Source organism: Mastigoproctus giganteus, chromosome 11 (genome assembly GCF_048544385.1).
Source record: "Mastigoproctus giganteus isolate SK-2022 chromosome 11, ASM4854438v1, whole genome shotgun sequence".
Classification (NCBI taxonomy): Eukaryota; Metazoa; Arthropoda; class Arachnida; order Uropygi; family Thelyphonidae; genus Mastigoproctus; species Mastigoproctus giganteus.
In genome coordinates this window covers 251,578-277,214 of record NC_143585.1, presented here as the reverse complement: position 1 = coordinate 277,214, position 25,637 = coordinate 251,578, and the positions used below count along the sequence as shown (strand labels likewise).

Sequence of the window (25,637 nt, the reverse complement as noted above, 5' to 3'; positions counted from 1 at the left end):
AATTGCTGTATTTATGTCATATATTACAGTTTTGTACCTAGGAGGATCTCTGTACTGCTCAAAGAACATGCCAGACTGTATAGTTACCCTCTTTTTGCATTTTACACTACTTTGAGTTTGATATCACAGAGATATTATTCTGGAATTATTGCTACACTTGAATTCCCATTGTATTTATAAACCTCAATTGCCATTTTTCTACCTATCTGCTTAATTTATCCAAGTTTTGTTGGAATTGCATAGCACAGCACAACCATCCAGGTATTCTAGAGTAAAAGATATAAAATTAGTATTTCAGCTTTGCATAAATCCTGCACTTGAAATTATTTCATAAATGAAGAACATTTGAAGGCTAAAAGGTATGTGGTGTTAACTGGGAAGAGATATGGAATTGTTTACAGTTAATGCCTATGTATCCTTTTTTTTTTATGTTGTTACATTTTGATAACAGTGGTGATTTCCAGTGAGGAGAGTGAATGATAAATTACATTGATAAGAAAATTTTGAGAAAAATGGGTAGAAATTTTATAATGTGGGGAGGGGAACTTGCACTTCATCAGAAACTTGTTGGATATAGAGTACATTGTTCTTCCAATCAGTAAGCCTGCAAAATAAAATATGCCATCAGAATGTTTTATTTTTTTAATTTTATTTTTCAGTCAGTATAAGTACATATGCTCTGAATACTGGTGTATAAAGGAAAAACACAAAACAAACTACCTGGATTAAAAAAGAGAGAGAGAGAGAGAGAGAGAGAGGGTTTTTTTTTTTGCATCCAGTATGGTTTAAGATCTCATGTGGATTAAAGCAACAGAATATTATATGATACTATTTTCACTTCATGCAAACTTCAGATGCTCCTCAAAAAGAAATCTTTCTATGCTAGGAACTTTAAACAACATCATGTTATTTGTTAAAAACAATCTTTCATTTTTTAATGAAAATAAGTTCTGTTCTCGTGAGCACATTGCATGATGAGGAAGTGTCTAGTAAAATATACTTCATATACTTAGCTTTCAGGAATGCTTTTGATGCTGTTGCACATAAAAAACTGCTTTTTTGGAAAATTAAATGCACTAGGCATAATCCTTATGGGTTTTGATAATTAACTATATAATATCGGTGTAAATACACCATAGTTAACCCATAGATTTGAGCTACGATTGTAACGTAGAAGGCATCGTTTTAATTGTATCTTATAATGAGGTTGCCTTCACAACAAGATAGCTATTATTGAATTACTTCAAATAAATAATGCTTCTCTAGTAGAGAAGGCTACTGTTATTTATTTTCAGCGTACCACCACCCAGACGATCGTTTCGAAGCTTTTTGGCTTCGTCATCAGTGGGCGGGTAGGTAATACAATAAGCCATCTCAGTTGTGAAGTTATATCCACATTATGAGAGATGCCAGAAGGGTGTGGTGGTAATGTATTTGGAAAATTAAATGCACTAGGCAACTATGGTGTATTTACACCGATATTATATAGTTAATTATCAAAACCCATAAGGATTATGCCTAGTGCATTTAATTTTGCGAGGTGATCTGATAGAGGTGTATAAAGCCTTGAATGGTTTGAGCATGCTGAATGCTGGTGGCATTCTTCCTCTTGCTCAGAATAATCACCTGAGAGGGCATAAATTCAAATTGAGGAAAGACAGATGTAGGATAGATGTGCGTAAATTTGCTTTTAGCCAGCGGGTATTTGGCTGGTGGAACAGATTTCCATCCCTTGTTGTGGAAGTTGATAGCCTAAATAAATTTAAGGCTCAGCTGGACAGGTATTTCAAACGAACGGGGGGGGGGGGGGGTTGAAGTGGAAGTTTTTTTTGTTTTTTTTTTGGCTGATGCTGCGTCAGCTTGCTTTCTTGCATCATATGCCTCTACTAATTTTAATGTTTGTGTCACAATTTGGCCTTATTTGGAAGAGAGTTGGTTTCACTTCAGATTCCAATTCAGAAGAACAGTCCCTGCAGAAGTATCTGTAGAAGTATCAGAAAGAGAATATTAATGAGACATAGCTCAGATACTGTATGGGATTCTTCATTAACCCCATTTGTAATTATGGTTGACATTTCTTCTGAAATTATGTGTGTAATTCCTCCACTTACTAGTCTAAACCTGTCCATCACTAGTTAGCATACATTTACTGCACAACTCTGAATTCACAAAAACGAACATTTTCTCTTTCCTCGTTTATCTCTTCTATTTATGTTTTCTGGAACAAGCCTTCTCTCATGTGTTAACTGAATGGTAGTGTTTACAGATGCGTGACACAACTTTCTTGATTAGACCGGGGTTCGAGCCTGTCACCACCAAATATGGAGGATGCGGAAAGGTCAGGAATGACCACCGCATATTCCCGGAGCAATATGGCCTTAGTTGCTAATGCTCCTAAAAACCAAATAACAATAACTGTTTACAGAATTTAAATCTAATGTCAAGAAGTATCTTCTGAGCCTTCAAGCCATGCACAGTTCTAAGTATTGTATGTATCAGTAGCTTTCTTCATTCGGGTTTTTACTAAAAAAAAAAAAGAAAAAAAAGTTAATTTGTTGTTCTGTAAAGTGCTTTATTTATGTTATTCACTGATAAGTTGTTTCACACATTCTTCTATGTTTGAAAAGGATTTATTTTGTGTACATTAAAATTGAAATTGTAGGTGTCTTGTGGTGATTATATGCATTTTGATGCGAGATTAATTTCATACATGATTTAAACTTGCTGATTGAGTAATAATATTGCATTTATTCATAATCGTGAGGCTTCTGGTCATTCCTTATAATTGGCAGTAATAACCCGACTTACGCGAACTCGGAGTTACACGGGTCTTGATTTTTTCGTTTGACAACACTGCCGCCCACTATCTCAAGGTCATTTTTCATATGCTATCGATATACGGTGCGACGGCAGACAGTGAGAGCGAACGATGAACAAAATTCAACTTTTCTGCCGCATGAGCTGCACACATATGCAAGAATTTCCATCCCAACTGTCATATTTATGTGTGCGTTCGAATTCATGCTCAACTTTTGTCGGAAATTACATCGTTTTCACGAAGAAAAAAACTTTCCAAGCTTTAAAGTTTCCAAAGATCGATTGACAATGATGGTTGGCAGGAATGCAGCTGGTGACTGCAAGTTAAAACCTCTCTTAATTTATCACTCCGAAAACCCAAGGGTTTTAAAAAATATATCTAAAATTAGCTTTTTTTTTTTTTTTTTTTTTTATGTGAACCCCAAACACGAGAGGTATTAGAACCTATAGTACTTAGTACCGTGCTTGGGTTGGAGAAGACGAAAGAAGATATTTGTTGACATTGGACTTTAACTTCTGCAGATTGTAATTTTCAGGAAATACGTATGAAGGAAGATTGTTCCAGAAAACGGCAGTTGATTGAATAAATGAGGAAGAGGAAAAGTTAGTTCTGTGGGTTTGAAGTTGGACAGTAAATGGATGTTGGCTGGTGGCGGCACGTGTTCGGACTGTTTTGAAAGAGAGAGTGGGAATTATAGAAGCCAATTCAGAAGAACAGTGCCCGTGGAAGTATCTGTAGAAGAGGCATGCAGCAGAAACAGTACTTCTATGAGAAAGTGAGTGGAGAGACTCTGTTAGAGATGAATCATTAATTAACCTAACTGCCCTCTTCTGAATGGAATCAAGAAGCCTGGGGGTTTTGGGGGATGTGGGAACAATATTCCATGGCAGGGCGGATTTGCGATTTTATACAGAGTGAACAGCTGTTTGGAAGAAAAGTAACGCTGAGAGCGAAAGAGAAAACCAAGTTTTTTGGATGCAGAGGAAGCAATATTTGTGATGTGCTTGTGCCAAGAGAGATTAGAAGTCAGGGTAATCCCCAAAAGAGATATATCATTTTGCCTAGAAATCAGAGTGTCACTAAAGATAAGCATAGGAGCAGAAGAATCCTTTTTGCAAGATATAAGACAAGACTGAGTTTTAGAAGGGTTGAAATCAACTAATTTGTCTTTGCCCCCACTGGAGAATTACCTGAAGATCGGCATTTAAGGAATTGGTAGCAGATTTTCGAGAAGTTGAAGCTGATTGAGCAGGACAAGCTTTCTCAAAATGGAAAATGGAATGCAATGTGTTATCATTGGCAAAACTATGGATAGGATTTCCAGTCAATGGAAGAAGGTCATTAATATACAAGAGGAAAAGAGTGGGGGAAAGAACTGAACCTTGGGGGACACTGGCATTAGTGGAGAAGTTAGAAGAAAGAGAGCCATCTACCATCACCCTCTGTGAGCAATCAGAGAGAAAACTGGATAACCAATTACAAAAAACAGTTGGCAAACCATAAGATGGAAGCTTGTTTAAAAGACCTTTATGCCAAACACAATCAAAAGCCTTTGAGATGTCAAGAGCAACTACTTGTGTTTCACCGAACCTTTCCATTGAATTAGTCCATAAATGGGTAACATAAGCCAGAATATCACCAGTGGATCGACACTGACGGAATCCATACTGGCGATCATTGATCAGACGGAAGGTTTCTAGGTAGTTTAAGAGTTGGCGATTAATTGATTTATCCATTACTTTAGAAAGAGTAGAAGTAATTGCAATGGGACGATAATTGGATGGGAGGGATTTGTCACCCTTTTTAGGAACTGGCTGGATATGAGCAAATTTCCAAGCAGAAGGAAAAACACCTTTGGAATAAGAAAGTGAAAAAAGGTGGCAGAGAATAGGAGTAAGTTCAGGAGCACAGGTTTTGAGAACAAGTGGAGAAATACCATCAGGACCTGGAGCTTTCTTAGCATCAAGATTCATCAAAATCCTTCTGATATCCTTTTGACGGAAGACCACAGGAGGCATTGAATGGAGCGTGTTGGGAATGGTGGGAGGTGCTTTACCAAGATCATTAATACATGAGCTGGAAGAAAAATTGGATGCTAGCAGGTCAGCTTACCAGTGATTTGGAAGTCAAATCATAAAGCTTGGGTGACAGCTTCCGTTTTTGAGGACTGGTTTGGTTCACCACTTCATACCCGAAGTTGAACATTATTGCAAGTCTAAACAGATTCCATTTAAAGTAATGCTTCTTATTGACAATGCACCCGGTCACCCTCCTGCCACCCTAATTAATTTCGACCCACGTGTGAAAGTTGTGTTTTTGCTTCTAAACACAACCAGCTTGCTTCAACCGATGGAACAGGGAGTCATCAAAACATTCAAGGCCTACTACAAGAGGCGCCTCCGTAGCTAGGTGGGAAGGAGCAGCAGTGCGTAGCACACGGCTTCTTGATTAGACCGGGGTTCGAGCCCGTCACCACCAAATCGGCAGGTGCGGAAAGGTCAGGGAATGACCACCGCACATCCCGGAGCAGTATGGCCTTAGTTGCTAATGCTCCTAAAAACCAAACAAACAAACAACAAGCCTACTACACGAGGCGTTCGTTTGCACGTCTGAATGAAGCTATGAGACAAAAATAGTGAGATATCTGTCAAAGACCTTTTGGAAACAAATCAATGGTTTAGATGCCATAAGAATCATTGAAGAATCTTGGGATGAAATTCACAAAAAAAACATTGAATGGTGTCTGGAAGAAACTTTGTCCATTTTGTTTTCAAAAACGAGACAAAAACAATGCCAGAAACTGATCATGTCGCTCATGTGAAAGAAGAAGTTGTTAATCTTGCCAGGCAATTAAATTTGGAAGTCAATGGTGATGATGTCAATGAGCTGTTGGATTCACATAGTCAGGAGCTGACGATGAATGAGCTCATAGAGATGCATGAGCTAAACGTCACTGAAGTAACCAAGAGAGGCTTAAGTTCTGCAAATTGCAGTGGCTGGGGACTAGGCACCTGCGTGGTGATCTGATTGAGGTATATAAGGCCTTGAATGGGTTGAGCACGCTGAATTCTTCCACTTGTTCAGATTACGAACCTAAGGGGGCATAGATTCAAATTAAGAAAAGACAGATGTAGAATAGATGTGCGGAAATTTGCCTTAACCAGCGGGTGGTTAATTGCTGGAACAAATTTCCATCTGTCGTGGAAGTTGACAGGTTAAATAAATTTAAGGAGGAACTGGACAGGCATTTGGAGGGAATGGTGTGATTTTTTTTTATTTTATTTTATTTTATTATTATTTTTTTTTGGCTGATGCTGCATAAGCTCAAACAGTTGCTTTCTTGCATTTACTGCTGACCCAGTTCCACCAGAAAAGCACACGTGACATTTTATAAATTGATAAATTTATTCAAATTTGCAAGCTTGAAAGAAGGTCTCAGCTCAATTGAAAAGGGCTTAAAAATTTTAGAAAACATAGACTCCAACGAAGAATGCGTTTAGCTACAAAGCAAGGAATAAAAAAATTATTAGGTTGCTACGAAGAAATTCTGTGTGAAAAAAAAAAGGCGCTGTGTCGTCAGACGAAATTGTTAGATTTTATGAAGCCATCGACATCGAAATAACTTTTTTACGTAAGTCATTTATTTTTTAATACATATTTTGTATTAATATGTATAAAGAACTGCAATTTTATTAAATATTTTTCTTCTAAACTAGTGTTTTTGTTAGTCCTTGGTCCCAATTAAACAAAATTTATATCTAGATCGTATACAGTAAACCCCCGCTATTCGCGGTTTCGCGTATTCGCGATCGCCGATTTAATATAAAATGAAACCTAAAAAAATGTGAATTTTAAAGCGCCGTGAATATTTTCCGCCATAAAAAACATGGGCGTGGCTAAAATTATCTTTCCCGGTAAAAACAGCGCTCAGTAGGTGGGGGGGAGAGGGTTAACGAAAACGCGAGCGTGGATGTTTCTCGCTAATCCTTGTTCAGTATGTGTTATGCGCTTTTCATGGAAGGTTTCGTCGTTTGCTTTTAATTTATATGTTTATAAATTGAATAAATTTATCAATTTATAAAATGATATATCTACCGTTTTGCAGTGTAAAACAGACTTTTCGAGTGTATTAACGGAAGAAAGTGACTTTATTGTGGACAAGTTCTTTCTAACCCCTACAAAAATATGGCTACGAATAAAAAGAGAAATGTGAAAATATCAAAGAAGGTGATGACATGCGAATAAAATTGAGTTATTAGACAAAATTTCTAATGTGAAATTGTCTCTTCAGTGGCAAAACATTATAAAATCAATGAGTCAACGGTACGATCAATCAAGAAATCGGAAGAAAAAATCCGCCGTAGTGTCCGTGAAAACGCGCTAATTGCTTAAAAAAATTTGCTCTGTAACTCGCGATGTTAAATTATAAAAAATGGAAAAGGCTTTAAATCTGTGGATAGAAGACCGAACTCAAAATAAAATTCCGTTAAGTTCACTCATCATTCGCGAAAAGGCAAAACTCCTTTATCAACACTTTAGCGAAACTAGTGATAGCACTGGCGTGATGTTTTTTTTTTTTGCTAGCAAGCAAAGGCGCTGGTTTTAAAGATTTGTTTGAAATTTCTAATAAATATTACATTTAATATTAAATTGTTTCTTATTTTCATTTCAATGCCATATGCTTGCATTTCACTATGTACTGTCTATGTATATGAAGGTACATATAATACATACATAGACAAAATTTTAGACTAGTTTTTCTTATATATTTCATACTTTGGAACGGAACGCCTTTATTACTATGGGAGCCATTACTCAGTATTCGCGACATTTCTCAGGAACGTAACCCCCGCGAATAGCGGGGGTTTACTGTATATAGCTTAGCTTATCTTTCAGCACTCACCTCCTGAAAGTTAAGCTAAGCTATATATACGATCTAGTTATTACATTACAGCACATAAGGACTCCTTAAAAATCAAGAGATAAAATTTATATGTATTTATATGCAAAGTTGTACCCCGACTTACGCGAATTCGACTTAAGCGATTTTCGTCGGACCCACCTATCGCGTAACTTCGGGGTATTACAGTATTAATATTCAATGACACATTACAATTCATGACTCTGGATCTTAACCAGTATAATAATATAAAATTAACTAATTAGAATAAACAAGGACATGTTTAGCATGCCCATATAGCTTCATTGATTCTCCAATGCTATAACTTAACAGCTCATCTCCAACATTGGAATATGGTTGGTGCAAATTAATGCAAACATAGAAATTATTTGAATACAGTAATACCCCGACTTACGCGAACTCGGAGTTACGCGGTTCTTATGATTTTTTTTGTTTGGGAACACTGCCGCCCACTATCTTCAAGGTCGTTTTTAATATGTTATCGATATACGGTGCAACAGCAAAAGAAGAACAAAATTCAACTTTGCTGCGCATGAGCTGCACACATATACAAGAATTTGTATTCCAACTGTCATATTTATGTGTGTGCATTCGAATTCGTGCTCAAAGTTTGTCGGAAATTACATCGTTTTCACGAGAGAAATGGATCGCGTCAGTCGAGCCGTATACAGTCAGTCCTCGTATAACACGTGTTTACACTACACGAATTCGACCATACACTATTTATAAATACGGTGACGATATCTTATAATATAACACGAACCAAATTGGCTTATGCGTGATTCGCCTTTGTGTTTACAAGAAATGGCAGTCGAACGCAGAATCACCCCAACCGAACGCAACACGATAGGAATGAAGAGAAGATTCTGAAAATGTATTTGTTTTAGGGGGAACACATTTCACCATAATAACGTAAAAACCAACACAATTCTAGCTATCGATATGCAATTAGATGGAGTTTACTACCAGTTTATAACAGATTCCACTAGCAGAAGCACAACTGGATTTTTATTGTTTTATGGTAGTAACCCCTAAAAATGTGAGGTGTTAATAGTGTATCTCTGCCTTTATGGTGTTGTTTATTCAGTTGCTGCATGTGTGCAGCTTTGTTTATGCGTATCAAGCGTGCCTCCTCGTTTTTAATTGTGCTTTATTCCCAAAAAATCAGTAAAATACTTAAAAGGTGTGAAAAGGAAGCATCCTGGTGAAGACACTGCAGATTCAGAGAGAAAAAGAAAAGCAATTATCAATAAACAGAGGCGGACTGGGTCAAAAATTCTTACCCGGGAAAATTTATAGTGGCCTCATACTATGGTTTATGGCCAAAATCACACAGGCCCACCGGGGTTTCCCCGGTAAGGCTTATGGCCAGTCCGCCTCTGTCGATAGAGAAAAAATATGAAATTGTGAAACGCTTTGAGCGAAATGAAAGACCATGTGATATTGCACGTGCTACAGGCATAAATGAGGCAACGGCGAAAAGCACATGACAATTGCAAACTTGACAGAAGGTCTCAGCTCAATTGAAAAGGGCTTAAAAATTATAGAAAACATAGACTACAACGAAGAACGCATTATAGCTACAAAGCAAGGAATAAAAAAATTATTAGCTAGCTTGCTACGAAGAAATTCTGCGTGAAAAAAAGAAGTCTCTGTGTCGTCAGACGAATTTGTTAGATTTTATGAAGCCATCGACATCAAAATAACTTATTTACGCAAGTCATTTATTTTTTTAATACATATTTTTTAGTAATATGTATAAAGAACTGCAATTTTATTAATATTTTTCTTCTAAATTAGTGTTTTTGTTAATCCTTGGTCCCAATTAAACAAAATTTATATGTATTTATATGCAAAGTTGTACCCCGACTTACACGAATTCGACTTAAGCGATTTTCGTCGGACCCACCTATCGCGTAACTTCGGGGTATTACTGTATATTGTTTTGGCATGCTACCAGTTTTGTTAATTTTTATAAATCGTGTTCATTTTCGATGTCGATTGGCAAAGCACTGCCAGCTCTTGTAGAATCATCCAACTTTCATTCTAATTGTTTGCACCAAAAATCTGCTATTTATTATTTCTATATAATTATAGTTGTGTTAAATATGCCCATGTTCACTCTAACAGCCATTCGCTTTATTCCATCAATAAATCCACTGGATTTCAATATATGGTTCCTTATCTAAGAAATTAATTAAATAGCATGCACCGAAGTATCAACTTAATGTATTAATTGATTCTTGATTTTTAAGGAGTCCTTATGTGCTGTAATGTAATAACTAGATCGTATGTATAGCTTAGTTTAATTTTCAGCACTCACCTCATAGTAATCCGCTTAGCTGGTGGAGAGTTTTACCACATACATAGTAGTTATAGGATTCTAATAACTTACTGGGATTATGGGTTTAAAACTAAGTTATGGGCTATAAAAATTTTCCTAAGAAAGGAAAGTGCACCTTCCATTCAATGGTTGCCTAATTAAATTAAATTAAATGAAGAAAAATAGAAGCTAATAGTTGCACACGAGTGACTTTCGAAATTCTTCCTCAGTTAGCTATAGTGGGGGGGAGGGAAGAGAGTGCGCTTGTGTTATATACAGGGTTCCCGAAATGCATTTCAGTACACGTGAAAACTTAATATGTGCTAAATTCCAAATGGGGGAGAAATTGGCAGGAATCTTCTTGTTTAACACGTTGAGTGATGTATGGCGCTTAAACCATTCGATGGCAAGGGCTTCGTTTTTCAAGGATTTTGTAGCTGGAATTTAATTTAACTACTGTGATGGTTGAATCGATGAGTGGGTTGTGATTTTGAGATTGGACGTGTTGTGTTAGTTCTGTACTTGCTGAATTAGTTTTGAAGCTATTAAAGTGGTAGTATGCACACGTGTTGGAAATTTTTGATGTCCCGAATTTTGCTGTTGTACTGCCTATGTAACATGCTTGGCAATCTGATTGGCATCTGATCAAATATATAATGTTGTTGTGATCTTGTGTCTCGTACTCGTGTGTTGTCTTGTATGAATTGAATTTGGAACTTAATTTGTTATAAGATGTGAATATTAATTTTATATCTGTATTTTTAAAAATCTGTTGAAGTCTTCTAGCGTATTGTTGATGATATCGGAGCGCGATAAGGGGTTTATGTATCTTATTCTTGTTCACGTGGTTAATAATTTTGTTTGGGTTATTTGTGTTATTATGAACTTTGATGGTTTCTTTTATTAGTTGTGATGGGTATTTTCTGTCGATGAATTTTTTGGTGAGATATTGTAATTCTACAGATAGGTCTGTTTGTGTGTGGCTATATTTTACAGTGTTGTATATCTGGTTGTATAGAACTGCTTTTCTGATGTATAGAGGATAGTGTGAGTGGTAAAGTAAGAATTTACCTGTGTGTGTGTTTTTTCTGTATATTTTGGTGCCTAAAGATGTGCTTATTTTGTATACAGGGAGGTTTAGAAAATTAATTTTATCATCGGTTTCTACTTCAAGGGTAAATTTGAGTCTTTCATGTGTTGTGTTAAAGGCGTTCAGTAAAGTATCGATGGTGGTTCTGTTGTCTATTAAGAGGACGTCATCTGCATACCTCATGTATAGTTTAATTCCTGGGGGAAAGGGTTGGAGAATTTTTTTCTTCGATAGATGCGAGGTAGATCTCGGATAAAGGGGCAGAGATACCGAGGCCCATGGGAAGGCCGAAAATTTGTTCGTAGATGTTATTTTGGAATTTAAATTGTTTGGCGTCAAGTATGAATGAGATTTTCAAGTATGAATGTGATTTAATGAGATTTTCTCGGTTCAGGGTCTACAATACTAAACAAGCACATGAACATATAACTTCCATAACCACATCTGAAAACGATATTCTCGCATCCTTCGACGTCGTCTCCCTATACACAAACATGCACATCGAATCCATGCTACTGGCCCTTAAAGAACTATTAATTAAAGACGACACATTGACAAAACATGCCGACTAATTCCAAAATAACATCTACGAACAAATTTGTCGATCTTGTATTAATTGATTTACTATGCCATTTAATTCATATATATTCTCAAAAATATTTTGTTCGCATCACTAATTCTAATTTTAGTTAATTAAAAATTAATAGAACATATTGTTTATTTTTAGGAGTGGCTTTCCTCACCATTCTGATTACATTTACCATGATAGGGATGAGGCAAGTTCTGATTCCACAGATCCCAATGATCTCCATATGGATCCACAACGTCGGTTTGAAAGACAACAGTTACAGTGGTTAGAAGAGTTAAGAGGTCGAGAAGTTAAGATTGCTCAGGTTGTGTATCCACGTACTGCCAATAATGATAAGGAGCTTACAGTAATCAGAGGAGAGTTTCTTGAGGTGAATAGTGTCACACTTCCCCCCCCTTCTGTAATACATAAGACAATTTTGCACAGTGAAATTTGTAATATGTTGCATTGTAAATATAAAATACGTAATTTGCTTGCAGTTAAAAATATAAGTAAAAGCCGATATTTCAAAATAATTTAAGAGAATTTTCTTATACTATAATTGTCACACCATAACTTTACATTGAAATAAATAAAATAAACAGTCAAGGCTCTTTATAGCAACCATCTTTTTAATGCAGCACATTGTAACAACCACATGGGCAATTTTTTAAAAATCTATTTTACATTCATTATTCCTTGGAAGAAAGAATTCTCTGTAATGACCCAAAAATCTGCACCACTCTTTTGTTTATAAAATTTTTTTATTATAATATTCATACATCAAAATAAAAGAATGATAATTTATTGAAGCAAATAACAAGCTTGCAAGCTGATTATGACAAATCACTTGTTGGTGTAATAAAGTTAACTTTAGCTAGAAGTTATTTTGTTATACTGCATGTTTATTAATAATGCTGCTCTGAGGCAGGTAGCTTTTCCAGTCATAGGAAAAATTACGATTTTTTTGAGCTGTAGATAATGACATGTGATCTAAGAATGACATCACTAAACAGTTCAGCTTTTCTAAACATATGCCATTCATCATACTGAAAGATTGAAAGCATAAAAAAAGAAAGCCCTTCCCTATCTCTTCCATCATGCAGTATGATTGATGACTTTTGAGGTTATGATGAACGTCGTGGCAAGATCCAATATTCCTTACATTTCGAGGGTACAGCTCTAAAACGGTGTTCGCAGGCCGGCCGCTAGTTACTACACCGGACTGAACCTATTGGTAACTCTCTAGGAAGCTTCTGGAACGGCTAGTGTATAATCTTGCTACCTCTACTCTGCCAGATAGTGATTGGAGAGAGTCCGAGTAGTATGTATGCGGAGAGCATTGTCGAAGCCACGTTATGTTAAGGATCTGGGTATATTCGTACCGCATGTACGCCATATCGAAAAATTTCATTACTTCATACAGCATGTCCCACCTACTTTTTCTTACTATTGAATACACCATGAATTGTCAAACTAATAGAGCAAGCTTATCTGCGAAAAGATCTAAACCTCCCAAGGACTTCCTAATTCATTTCCACTTGCAGTCTGCCAAACCCCATGTACTTTTTCTGACAGAATCTCAGTTATCGGTTGATTCATCTACTGCTCATCTCAGATGCCCAAATTATTCGCTGTATGATTCCTTTTGCCTCAAAGGTGGTACTTGTGCATATGTCCGTTCTGATATTCCCTGTCAGAGACTTGGCAATTTGGAATCTACTCTCTTTGATCTTCTCTGGCTAAAAATTTCTCTACCTCATTGTGTCAAATTCATCTGTTGTCTCTACCGTTCTCCCAACTCCACTAATCACTTGGAGCTCTTTGACGTCCTCTCTTTGCAACTTGACTTTCCCCAGCCCAACTGTCCTAACAGTGAAGTAATTTTCCTTGGTGATTTTAATGTTCACAACTCCAGCTGGCTTCCGTTTTCTAGTTACACCGACCCAGCAGGTCGAGATGCTGAGGCTTTTGCAATTACTAATGACCTAGCACAGATTGTTCAATTACCTACAAGAATACCGGACAATCCTAATCATACAGCCGATACGCTTGATCTTTTTCTCAAAAACAACCCTTCTAAGTACACGGTCGAAGTGAGAGGTCCTTTAGGCACTTCAGATCACAGCTTGGTGATTGTCTCTTCTCCAATGGAACCTTTATCTCATGGCTATTCCCAACCACGTGTTGTTTGGCATTACAAGAATGCAAAATGGGATGACCTGCAAGACTTCTTTTCTTCTTTTCCTTGGTTGGATTACTGTTTCAAAACTTCTGATGTCAATGTTTGCTCAGATCGTGTCAGTGAAATTATTCTTGCAGGAATGGAATCCCTTATCCCACACTCCACTTTAAAATCTCGTCCTTTATCTAAACCTTGGTTTTCCAATAAATGTGCTAAGGCTGTCTAAGAGAAGAATGTTGCATATCGTAATTGGCTTGTTTCTAATTCTTCAGTTTCATTTTCTGCCTACACCAAAGCTCGCAACAGTTGTAAAGCAGTTATTAATCAGTCCAAACTAGAGTTTGAACAGGCTAAGAGTAGAAAACTTGCTTCTTGCCCTAATGGTAGCCGAGCATTCTGGTCTCTTGCCAAAGCTATTGGCCGCAACTTTTGCCTATCTTTGCTCCCACCTTTGTCCAAACCAGATGGTTCTGTTGTCACTTCAGCCAAGGATAAAGCTGACCTGCTAGCATCCCATTTTTCTTCCAGCTCATGTATTAATGATCTTGGAAAAACACCTCCCACCATTCCCAACAGAAAAACACCTCCCACCATTCCCAACACGCTCCATTCAATGCCTCCTGTGGTCTTCCATCAAAAGGATATCAGAAGGATTTTGATGAATCTTGATGCTAAGAAAGCTCCAGGTCCTGATGGTATTTCTCCACTTGTTCTCAAAACCTGTGCTCCTGAACTTCCTCCTATTCTTTGCCGCCTTTTTTCACTTTCCTATTCCAAAGGTGTTTTTCCTTCTGCTTGGAAATTTGCTCATATCCAGCCAGTTCCTAAAAAGGGTGACAAATCCCTCCCATCCAATTATCGACCCATTGCAATTACTTCTACTCTTTCTAAAGTAATCGAGAAATCAATTAACCGCCAACTGTTAAACTACCTAGAAACCTTCCGTCTGATCAACGATCACCAGTATGGATTCCGTCAGTGTCGATCCACTGGAGATATTCTGGCTTATGTTACCCATTTATGGACTAATTCAATGGAAAGGTTCGGTGAAACACAAGTAGTTGCTCTTGACATCTCAAAGGCTTTTGATCATGTTTGTCATAAAGGTCTTCTAAACAAGCTTCCATCTTATGGTTTGCCAACTGTTTTTAGTAATTGGTTATCCAGTTTTCACTCTGAGGGTGATGGTAGATGGCTCTCTGTCTTCTAACTTCTCCACTAATGCCGGTGTCCCCCCAGTTTAAGTTCTTTTCCCCACTCTTTTCCTCTTGTATATCAATGACCTTCCACTGACTGGAAATCCTATCCATAGTTTTGCCGATGATAGCACATTGCATTCAACTTTCCATTTTGAGAAACCTTGTCCTGCTCAATCAGCTTCAACTTCTCGAAAATCTGCTACCAGTTCCTTAAATGCTGATCTTCAGGTAATTCTCCAGTGGGGCAAAGACAACTTAGTTGATTTCTACCCTTCTAAAACTCAGTCTTGTCTTATATCTCGCAAAAAGGATTCTTCTACTCCTATGCTTATCTTTAGTGACACTCCGATTTCTGGGCAAAATGATATATCTCTTTTGGGGATTACCCTGACTTCTAATCTCTCTTGGCACAAGCACATTACAAATATTGCTTCCTCTGCATCTAAAAAACTTGGTTTTCTCTTTCGCTCTCGGCGTTACTTTTCTTCCGAACAGCTGCTCACTCTGTGTAAATCGCAAATTCGCCCTGCCATGGAATATTGTTCCTACATCTGGTTCCCACATCTGGTTCCCACATTAGCCATGGAATATTGTGCCCCCAAAACCTCACTCAGGCGTCTTGATTCCATTCAGAAGAGGGCAGTTAGGCTAATTAATGATTCATCTCTAACAGAGTCTCTCCACTTGCTTTCTCATAGACGCACTGTTTCTGCTGCATGCCTCTTCTACAGATACTTCCATGGGCACTGTTCTTCTGAATTGGCTTCTATAATTCCTGCTCTGTCTTTCAAAACAGTCCGAACAGGTGCTGCCACCAGCCAACATCCATTTACTGTCCAACTTTTCATCTTCCTCATTTATTCATTCAACTGCCGTTTTCTGGAACAACCGTCCTTCATACGTATTTCCTGAAAATTACAACCTACAGAAGTTCAAGTCCAATGTCAACAAATATCTTCTTTCGTCTTCTTAACCTCAAACCCAAGCACGGTACTAAGTACTATAGGTTCTAATACCTCTCGTGTTTGGGGTTCACACATAAAAAATAAAATAAAAATAAAGAAATCTGCTGCATTGGGTAGTATCAGTGTGAATTCCATACCCTTGGAATGGCTAATGATGAATGCAAAAAAATCTTCTCGTAGATAGAAATCTTTTAAACTAAGGCTGAATCATTTGCACATTGTGTTAATATTTTAAGTTTTCTGATGGATGGTTCCAAAAATTGACTTGTCATGGGCTGTCTATCAAAAAAAATGTGTGCTGTGAATGTGCAGTTGTTGCCATTGAGGCTATGACGGAAGGGAAGAAAAATCATTTAAAAAAAAATTGTTGCCATGTGACCAGAACGAAATCTTCAGTGTGAATAAAACTGGACTTTGTTTTACTGGATAAAGGTGAGAAGCGTAGTGGCAGAAAAAATACAAAATAACAGATTACCAATCTCCTAGTGGCATTGCTAACTCTGTAAATTATGTCATAAAAAATCTGAAGAATGTCATAATCTTAACGTCATAAAAAATCTGAAGAATGGATCAGCGACTAGATTGCAAGATAAGCAGGGGGATAGAAAAAAATTGTTGTTTGTCGATAACTGCACCCCTGATAAGTGAATCGGTTCTTCATCCACTTGGTCAAATTGTAATTCAGTGCTTTAAGAAACTATCAAAGAATTCTATTAAACAAAGTTGTGTTTTGTTTCCAAAACAAAACAAAATGCAAAATTGATATGCTACAGGCAACGTATTTGTATTTCAGTATGGATAGAGGATGACGAAAAACCAATCAACAACTGTCCAAATAGTTATAAGCTGGATTTGTTGCTTTGAATGCTGCATCAAATGAAGCTTTACATGCATTTCTGTTAATTGTGAAGAGCATTTTTGTTAATTGTGAAGAACAGTCCAATAATAGTTAAGACATTTTTGGAGACATACATCATTGCCTAAACTTAGAGGAAAATGTGTTTTGAAGCTTATGCTGAAGTCGATGTGGACATCATGTGCTTCAGACATAATGGAAGCTCAAATTTGTAGTGATGAAGAAGAGAAGCAAGAAGTGGTTTTGTTAATGGGCAGATGGGCTGAGAGGTGGCAAATGAAGTTTAACATTGACAAATGTAAAGTACTACACATGGGAAACAGCAACCCCAGAGCAACGTATCGACTCTGTGGTACTACACTGACAGTGGTAGAGAATGAAAGGGACCTGGGGGTGGTTGTGCAGGCAGATATGAAGTTCTCTGAGCAGTGCAGACGGGCTGCAAGAGTAGCTCATGGTGTATTGTCAATGATATATAGGAATTTTTCTAGCAGGGATAAGGAGGTGATTATTCCCTTGTATAAGGCAATGGTCAGGCCACACCTAGAGTACTGTATACAGGCCTGGAGGCCTCATTTCAAGAAGGATGTAGAGCTGCTGGAACGAGTACAGAGAAGGGCAACAAGATTAGTGAATGGAACAAAGGGGTGCTCTTACGAAGAAAGGCTTAAGATTTGCAAATTACAGTGTCTGGAGACTAGGCACCAGCGAGGTGATCTGATAGAGGTGTATAAAGCATTGAATGGTTTGAGCGTGCTCAATGCTGATGGGATTCTTCCTCTCGCTCAGAATAATCACCTGAGACGGCATAAATTCAAATTGAGGAAAGACAGATGTAGGATAGATGTGCGGAAATTTGCCTTTAGCCAGCGAGTGGTTGGTTGGTGGAACAGACTTCCATCCCTTGTCGTGGAAGTTGATAGCCTAAATAAGTTTAAGGCTCAGCTGGACAGGTATTTTGAACGAACAGAGGGGTGAAGTGGGAGTGGTTTTTTTTTTTTTTGGCTGATGCTGCATAAGCTTGCTTTCTTGCATCAAATGCCTCTACTAATGCTAATGCTAATGATATTCAAGAAATTTTACAACAGGGATGAGAAGGTGATTATCATATTGTATAAGGCAGTGGTTAGAATATATATTGAGTGCAAGTCTTGATGCTTGAATTTAGGAAGAATGTGGATCTGTTTGAATGGTTCCAGATAAGAACAATGAGATTATTAAGGGTAGCAAAAGGGTGCTCATACCTAGAAAAGCTTGCAGCATCTGGAGACTAGCACCTGCAACGAGATCCATTTGATGTTCCAGCTTAGTGCTTTCTCTAAGATTAAACATTTCAAATCTGTTTTCAGAGCATCTGTTCTCTAACTTTTCAAATCAGAGAGTAGACTCTTTTCAAGAAGAGGGAGTTCTGTTATTTTGCAAACAGAATATGCACTATGACACTAACTATTCCCAATACTGTTGAAATATGTCTTTTTTTCTGATGATCTTGCTGTATTTAGCCACTCACAAAATGTGCTGCACAGAAAGGCAACTTCATGTGCTCATTAACAACATAGAATTGTGGAGTCACATAGTGATTAATGATTATCTCCACAGAACCAAAATATGCATTTTGCAGTTTTGCAAAAAAGTGCAAAATGCATCTGAACCAGAATTGAGATTGGGAAGTCATTCCATACAACTCACTGAAAATATGATTTTTGTGCCATAATGTATAACTTATTGTGGATTCGGTTTTATGGAGATAATAGGTATAATGTCGTGCATTTCGGGAATTTTACTGCTACCAATATGCAGCACTTTGCATATGTCAATGTTAAACTTCGGTTGCCACTTCTCAGCCCAACTTTTCCAGATCCTGTTGCAGCAGCATACTGTCATTACTGTTATTAACAACTGCCAACCTTTGTATCATCTGCAAACTGGGATGTTAAGCCTGATATATACCTTCATCAATATAATTGATAAATATAGAAAACAGTGAGCCCAACACTGAACCTTTGGGGACTCCACTAATAACATTATTCCAGGAAGAGCAGTGGTCATTGATTATCACTCTGTTTTCTCCTACTCAACTATCCCTTTATTCATAACAGCAGCTTTCCCTTAATGCCATATTGTTCCAGTTTGTACTGTAGCCTTTAATGTGCAACAATGTCAAAAACTTTCCTTTTTTTTTTTTTTTTTTGACTCTAGTTCCTTTGTGATGTCATAGTATCCAGTCAAATTGGTCAGACTGCAGTTTTGTCTAGATGATCCTGCATCGCTTCTCTAAACAGTAACTCCATTATTTTCTTATAACAGAAGTTTACCTAACAGGTCTGTAATTGCTTGTGTCAACCCTTGTGAATTGGGGATACATTTCCACATCTCCAGCCTGTGGGGGATCTCCCCTGAATCCAAGGACACTCATAATAATGGCTAAGGGTTTCTTTCCTTTCTTTGTTGCTTGCCGCAATATAACTGGATAGATTCTATCCACCCCATTTGCTTTTATTATTATTATTAACTATATGGTGCAAGGAAGCCTGAGGTTCATGCTGCACCAGCCAAAAACAAATTCCCGAGAGAGAGAGAAGTAGAAAGGAATCGCCAAGAAAGAGAAGAATGATATGTTTAACTTCAACAATTTTTCGTCCACTTTGCTCTCAGTTATTACAGAAGTAGAAAGGAATCACCAAGAAAGAGAAAAATGATGATATGTTTAACTTAAAATTTTCCTTCCACTTTGCTCTCAGTTATTACAAAATCATTTAGCTCGCTGTTAAAGTGTGATCAACTTTTGGCCTCCACTTAGCATTAGTAGAGGCATATGATGCAAGAAAGCAAGCTTATATAGCATCAGCCAAAAAAAAAATACCTTTCCATTTCACCCATCCATTCAATCCAAATTTTTGTTTAGTTCTGCCTGGAACGTAAGTTGTTGACCTCCACTACAACAGATGGAAGTTTGTTCCAACTATCAACTACCCGCTGGCCCAAGGCAAATTTCTGCACATCTATTCTATAATTGCCTTTCCTCAATTTGAATTATGTCCCCTCAGTTGAGTAATCTGAGAAAGAGGAAGATTCCCATCAACATTGAGCTTGCTCAAACCATTCAAGGCCTTATACACCTCAATTAGATCACCTTGCAGGTGCCTAGTCTCCAGATGCTGCAATTTGTAGAATTTAAGACTTGGTAACAACAACCCTTTATTCCACTCACCAATCTCGTTACCCTTCTCTCTACTTGTTCCAGCAGCTCTACATCCTTCCTAAAATGAGGCCTCCTGACAGGGGCAGGTGGAAATTTCTTACCAGGGGAAACAAATAGAATGTATCAGAGGTCTAGTGACACATTATCCTATAGGCAAAAAAGAAGACATCTGCCTAGGGCCCAAATCAGAGGGGAGCCCCAAAATCAGATAAAAAAAAAAACTCATTGCTGTTTTTTTCCTAATATTTTTTTAAGTGATTTTTATCGGGAACTGAACTTTCTACCTGTCAAGGTCAATGAACTTTACTTGAAGATTAATTTGAAAATAATGTTTTTTCAAAAATGGTTTTACCAATTTTGATGAAATTTTATATTTTGTTCTTATGGCATATAATTTGTTTGTTTTGTGTCACAATAAAATGAAATTGAAAATGTTCTTTATTAGTTTTTTTCTTTAGATGGGGCTCCCAAATTCCAATTTGCCTTGGGTCCCATGAAGGTATAACCTGCCACTGCAGAGGTCAGAGTAATATTGAAAATCACATCGGCCTCCATTGGCCTCCGACCCACCGGGGTTTCCCTGGTAAGTCTTATGACCTGTCTGCCTCTGCCTCCAGACCTGTATATAGTACTCAGTGTTGCCAGATCATTGCCTTATACAAGGAGACAATCACTTCCTTATCCATCCTAGCAAAATTCCCTCCTTCTAGAGTTTACATAAGTAAAGAAGCATTTGCATCCTTTGTCAAAGATTTCTCATAATCCTTTGTGACTTGATTACAGATTAGTTTATATCTACCATATGCTTCTGTGACAGTTGACTGAATTCAGAAAAATGTTGCTACTGTTTGTGACCAACTTGCAAGTTCCAGTCGATATGTGAATAGTTAAAATCCAGATATTGATTGGATTTTAAGATATTCTTTATTTACTTGCTCATTGTTTTTCTGTATATTTGTCCATTATACTCATCAGTCATTTGGGCCATAACACATTCCTACTTTCATTTTTGTTTTTCCAGTCTACAATGTTTGCATTTGATGACTTAACAAGTATTTCAAATTCTCGAAATTTGTTTAAATTCCTACCATTAGTATATGCAACTATTTGCTTGTTCCATGAGGAATCCCAGCAGGGTGTCAGGGCCTTGTAATCCCTGATACCCTTGTGATTTCCAGGCTGCTGCATGTTGCTGCTGCAAAATTAAATTTAAGAAAGAAGAGGAATGTGGCCACACAGAATGTAAAAAGTTTAAAATGAAATGGATAGGTATAAAATTGAAATTTTAGGAGCAACCGAAGTCATGTGAACAGGACAAGATAATTTAAAAACTGTAAATGGGTTTTTGGTTATTTTTTCTGGAAGTGACCAAGTAGAAGAACATGGTGTTGCTGTCATTTTGAATGAGGAATGTTCTAGGTCTCCTCTTGGAAACAATCCTATTAATAGTAGAATGATGGCAGTTAGACTTCAGAGCCAGCCAGTAAATCTCATAGTTTTAGTTGCATATGCACCAACATTAACATCCACAGATGAAAAAATGGCGTTTATTATGAAAATCTCCAATCAGCCCTTGATCTGGTCCCAAAAAAAGGATGTTTTGATACTCACGTGTGATTTTAATGCAAAAGAGGCAAGACAGTTTCTTCTAGTCCGGAATGTGGTAGATTTGGTCTTGGTACTAGAAATGAACTGGGTGAAAGTTTAATTGAATATTTTCATCTGAACAGTCTTGTCATAGGTAACACCTGCTTTCAGCAGCACCCGAGAAAGCTCTACACATGGAAATTTCCTGATCATAAAACAAGGAACCAGATTGATTACATCCTTATACAGCAAAGGTGCTGTTCCAGTGTAATCACAGCAAAAACACTTTGTGGAGCAGATTGTGGCAGTGGTCATCAGCTACTCCACATCATTCTCAAGTTGAAACTGAAAAATATCATGAATAAGGTTTTCCCTAGACGATTGGATGTGGAAAATATTCCAAACGTTATATACTTGGAACAGGTAATCGTTTTCAAACTCTATTAGAACTAGTTGATGATATACTGCCTGAAGAAATGTGGAAAAATACAAAAAGCATTATTAAGGATTCAGCAAATAGTTACATTAGAGAAAGGTCAAAGATCAGGAAGCCAATGATTACAGAAGTCACTTTTAAACTTATTGAACATAGAAGAACTGCAAAAGCCCTGGGTGTACAAGGAAATGAAGAGTATCAGGAACTAAGCAAAGTCATCAAGCGCTGTTTAGGCCGGGACAAACAGGATTATATCTATCAAAAGTGTAAATAAATCAAATACCACGATAAACAAAACAACACTAAGAAGATATATGATATAATTAAGGATTCCAAAGGGGAAATTTTAACAGAGGAGAACACAATTAAAGGAAGGTGGAAAGAATACTGTGAGCAGCTCTTCCAAAGTGCCTGCTGACACCAATGATTTGCCACCTCCTTTTCAAGAGTGTGATCATGAACCAGTTCCACAAGGAGGAAGTCAAAAAAGCCATCAGAGAACTGACGTGTGGCAAGTCACCTAGAATTGATGAAATCCCAGCAGAATTGATTGAAGCTACAGGTGTGAAGGGTGCCTAGTTTTTTCAAAAATGATTGTAACAATTTGGGAAACTGGATGGTGTCTATCAGATTTGAAGAAATCAATTTTCATTCCCTTACCAAAAAAAATCTGAAAATTACAGGACTATTAGCCTAATTTCTCACACTGGCAAGATTCTTCTTAAAATCATATTTTCAAAAGAATCTCAAGAAAACTTGAAGAAATGCCAGAAGAGCAAGCAGGTTTCAGAAGGGGCAGAGGAAGCAGAGATCAGATCTTATGTCTATGACTGATTTTTGAAAAATGTAAAGAATTCAATGTTCCAGTCGTTTTGTGTTTATAGATTATGCAAAAGCATTTGATTGTGTTCAACATGAGAAAGTAATCTTTATGCCGAGGATATCATACATGACGCTTTGGAAGATTTAGACTGGCATCAAAATTGGAGGACTGAAGGTAAACAAACCTTCGTTATCCAGATCATACTGTGCTAATTTGCATTTCTGAGGATCATCCTAAAGAAACTCTGAAGAGAGTAGCATTAGTAGAGGCATATGATGCAAGAAAGCAAGCTTGTGCAGCATCAGCCAAAAAAAAAAAAAAATCACTTCCATTTCACCCCTCCGTTCGTTCGAAATACCTGTCCAGCTGAGCCTTAAATTTATTTAGGCTATCAACTTCCACAACAAGGGATGGAAGTCAGTTCCACCAACCAACTACCTGCTGGCTAAAGGCAAATTTCCGCACATCTATGCTACATCTGTCTTTCCTCAATCTGAATTTATGCCCTCTCAGGTGATTATTCTGAGCAAGAGGAGAAATCCCATTGGCATTGAACATGCTCAAGCTATTCAAGGCTTTATACACCTCTATCAGATTACCTCACCGGTGCCTAGTCTCCAGACGCTTTAATTTGCAAAACTTAAGCCTTTCTTCGTAACAGCAACCGTTTGTTCCCTTCACTGTACTCGTTCCAGCAGCTCTACATCCTTCTTGAAATGAGGCCTCCAGACCTGTATACATTACTCAAGGTGTGGCCTGACCATTGCCTTATGCAAGGGCATAATCACCTCTTTATCCCTGCTAGAAAAATTCCTGTATATCATTGACAAGACATAATGAGCTACTCTTGCAGCCTGTCTGCACTGCTCAGAGAACTTCATATCTGCCTGCACAATTACCCCCAGGTCCTTTTCATTCTCTACCACTGTCAGTATAGTACCACAGAGTTGGAAGGCGCCTCCGTAGCCAGGTGGGAAGGAGCAGCAGTGCGTAGCACACGCTTCTTGATTAGACCGGGGTTCGAGCCCGTCACCACCAAATACGGAGGATGCGGAAAGGTCATGGATGACCACCGCATATCCCGGAGCAATATGGCCTTAGTTGCTAATGCTCCTAAAAACTAAATAACAAACAACAATAACTAACAGAGTTGATATGTTGCTCTGGGGTTGCTGTTTCCCATATGTAATACTTTACATTTGTCAATGTTCAACTTCATTTGTCACCACTCAGCCCATCTGCTGCTGGCGCCTCCGTAGCCAGGTGGGCAGGAGCAGCAATGCGTAGCATACACTTCTGGATTAGACTGGGGTTCGAGCCCATCACCACCAAATACGGAGGATGCGGAAAGGTCATGGAATGACCTCCGCATATCCCGGAGCAATATGGCATTAGTTGCTAATGCTCTTAAAAACCAAATAAAAACCAAATAACAAACAAACAAACAGCCCATCTGCTCAGCCTTTCCAGATCCTGTTGCAGCAGCATAGCATCAATAGTGTCCTTAACAACCCTGCCAACCTTTGTATCGTCTGCAAACTTGGACATTAAGCTTGATATACCATCATCAATATCATTTATAAATACAGAAAACAATAATGGACTCAACACTGAACCCTGAGGGACTCCACTAATAACATTAATCCACGATGAGCTTTACCACTCTCTGTCTTCTCCCCCTCAACCATTCCTTTATCTATAGCAGCAATTTGCCTCCAATGCCACACTGCTCCAATTTGTGCAGCAGTCTTCCACGTGCAACAGTATCAAAAGCCTTTCTAAGATCCAAATATATAATATCAAAGTTATTCTCTGCATCCAGTTCTTTTGTGACTGCATCATAGTATCCAATCAAATTGGTCCAGCAAGACTTTCCCTTAACAAAACCATGCTGTGTCCGAGCTATAACTGAAGTCTTGTCTAGACGATCCTGAAGTGCTTCTTTAACCAATGCCTCCATTAATTTTCTTGGAACAGAAGTTAAACTCAAAGGAGTATAATTACTTGTGTCAGCCTTTGATCCTCCATTGTGAATTAGTGTCACATTTGCACATCTCCAGGCTATGGGTACCTCCCCTGAGTCTAAAGAAGCTCTCATAATTATGGCTAAGGGTTTGCTTACTTACTTTGCTGCCTCTTTTAATATAACTGGATAGATCCCATCCACCCTGGGTACCTTTTTTATGTTTATCCTCAACAATTTATCCTCCACTTTCCTCTCAGTTATTACAAAATAATCTAGCTCACTGCCAGAGTTTACCACACCTCTGGAATTCCCCTTCCTGAATAACCCCTCATATGTGAATGTAGATGCAAAATACTCGTTTGGTTTGTTAGCCATGGGAGCAGGATCCTCAATTGTTGAACCATCAATATCCAGTGGACCAATCTGATTGATCCCTTTCCTTCTAGAGTTTACATAGGTAAAGAACTCTTTTCCATTTTTCTTTGCATCCTTTGCCAAGAATTTCCCATAATCTGCCTTTGCCTGCCTAACCTCCTTCGTGACTTGGTTACAGACCAGCTTATATCTATAATAGGCTTCCATGTTACCCATTAATTTATATGTATCCCATGTATTCTTCTTCTCTGCCATATGTCTCATTAGTTCATCTGTCATCCATTTAGGCCTAAACCTTGAACAATATTTTTTAGTTTGTATGT

At 37.8% G+C, this 25,637-nt stretch overlaps 1 protein-coding gene across 4 annotated transcripts in view; it reads left to right on the top strand.

Annotated features, from left to right (window-relative positions):
• LOC150077632 (epidermal growth factor receptor kinase substrate 8-like) overlaps positions 1–25,637 on the top strand; it is a 432,910-nt gene that overhangs the window by 381,379 nt on the left and 25,894 nt on the right. For all 4 annotated transcript variants that reach the window (XM_090384186.1, XM_090384185.1, XM_090384188.1 and 1 more), the window contains one exon: positions 11,880–12,111. In XM_090384186.1, the coding sequence (XP_090240312.1) occupies positions 11,880–12,111 (232 nt within the window). The remainder of the gene's footprint in view (positions 1–11,879; positions 12,112–25,637) is intronic.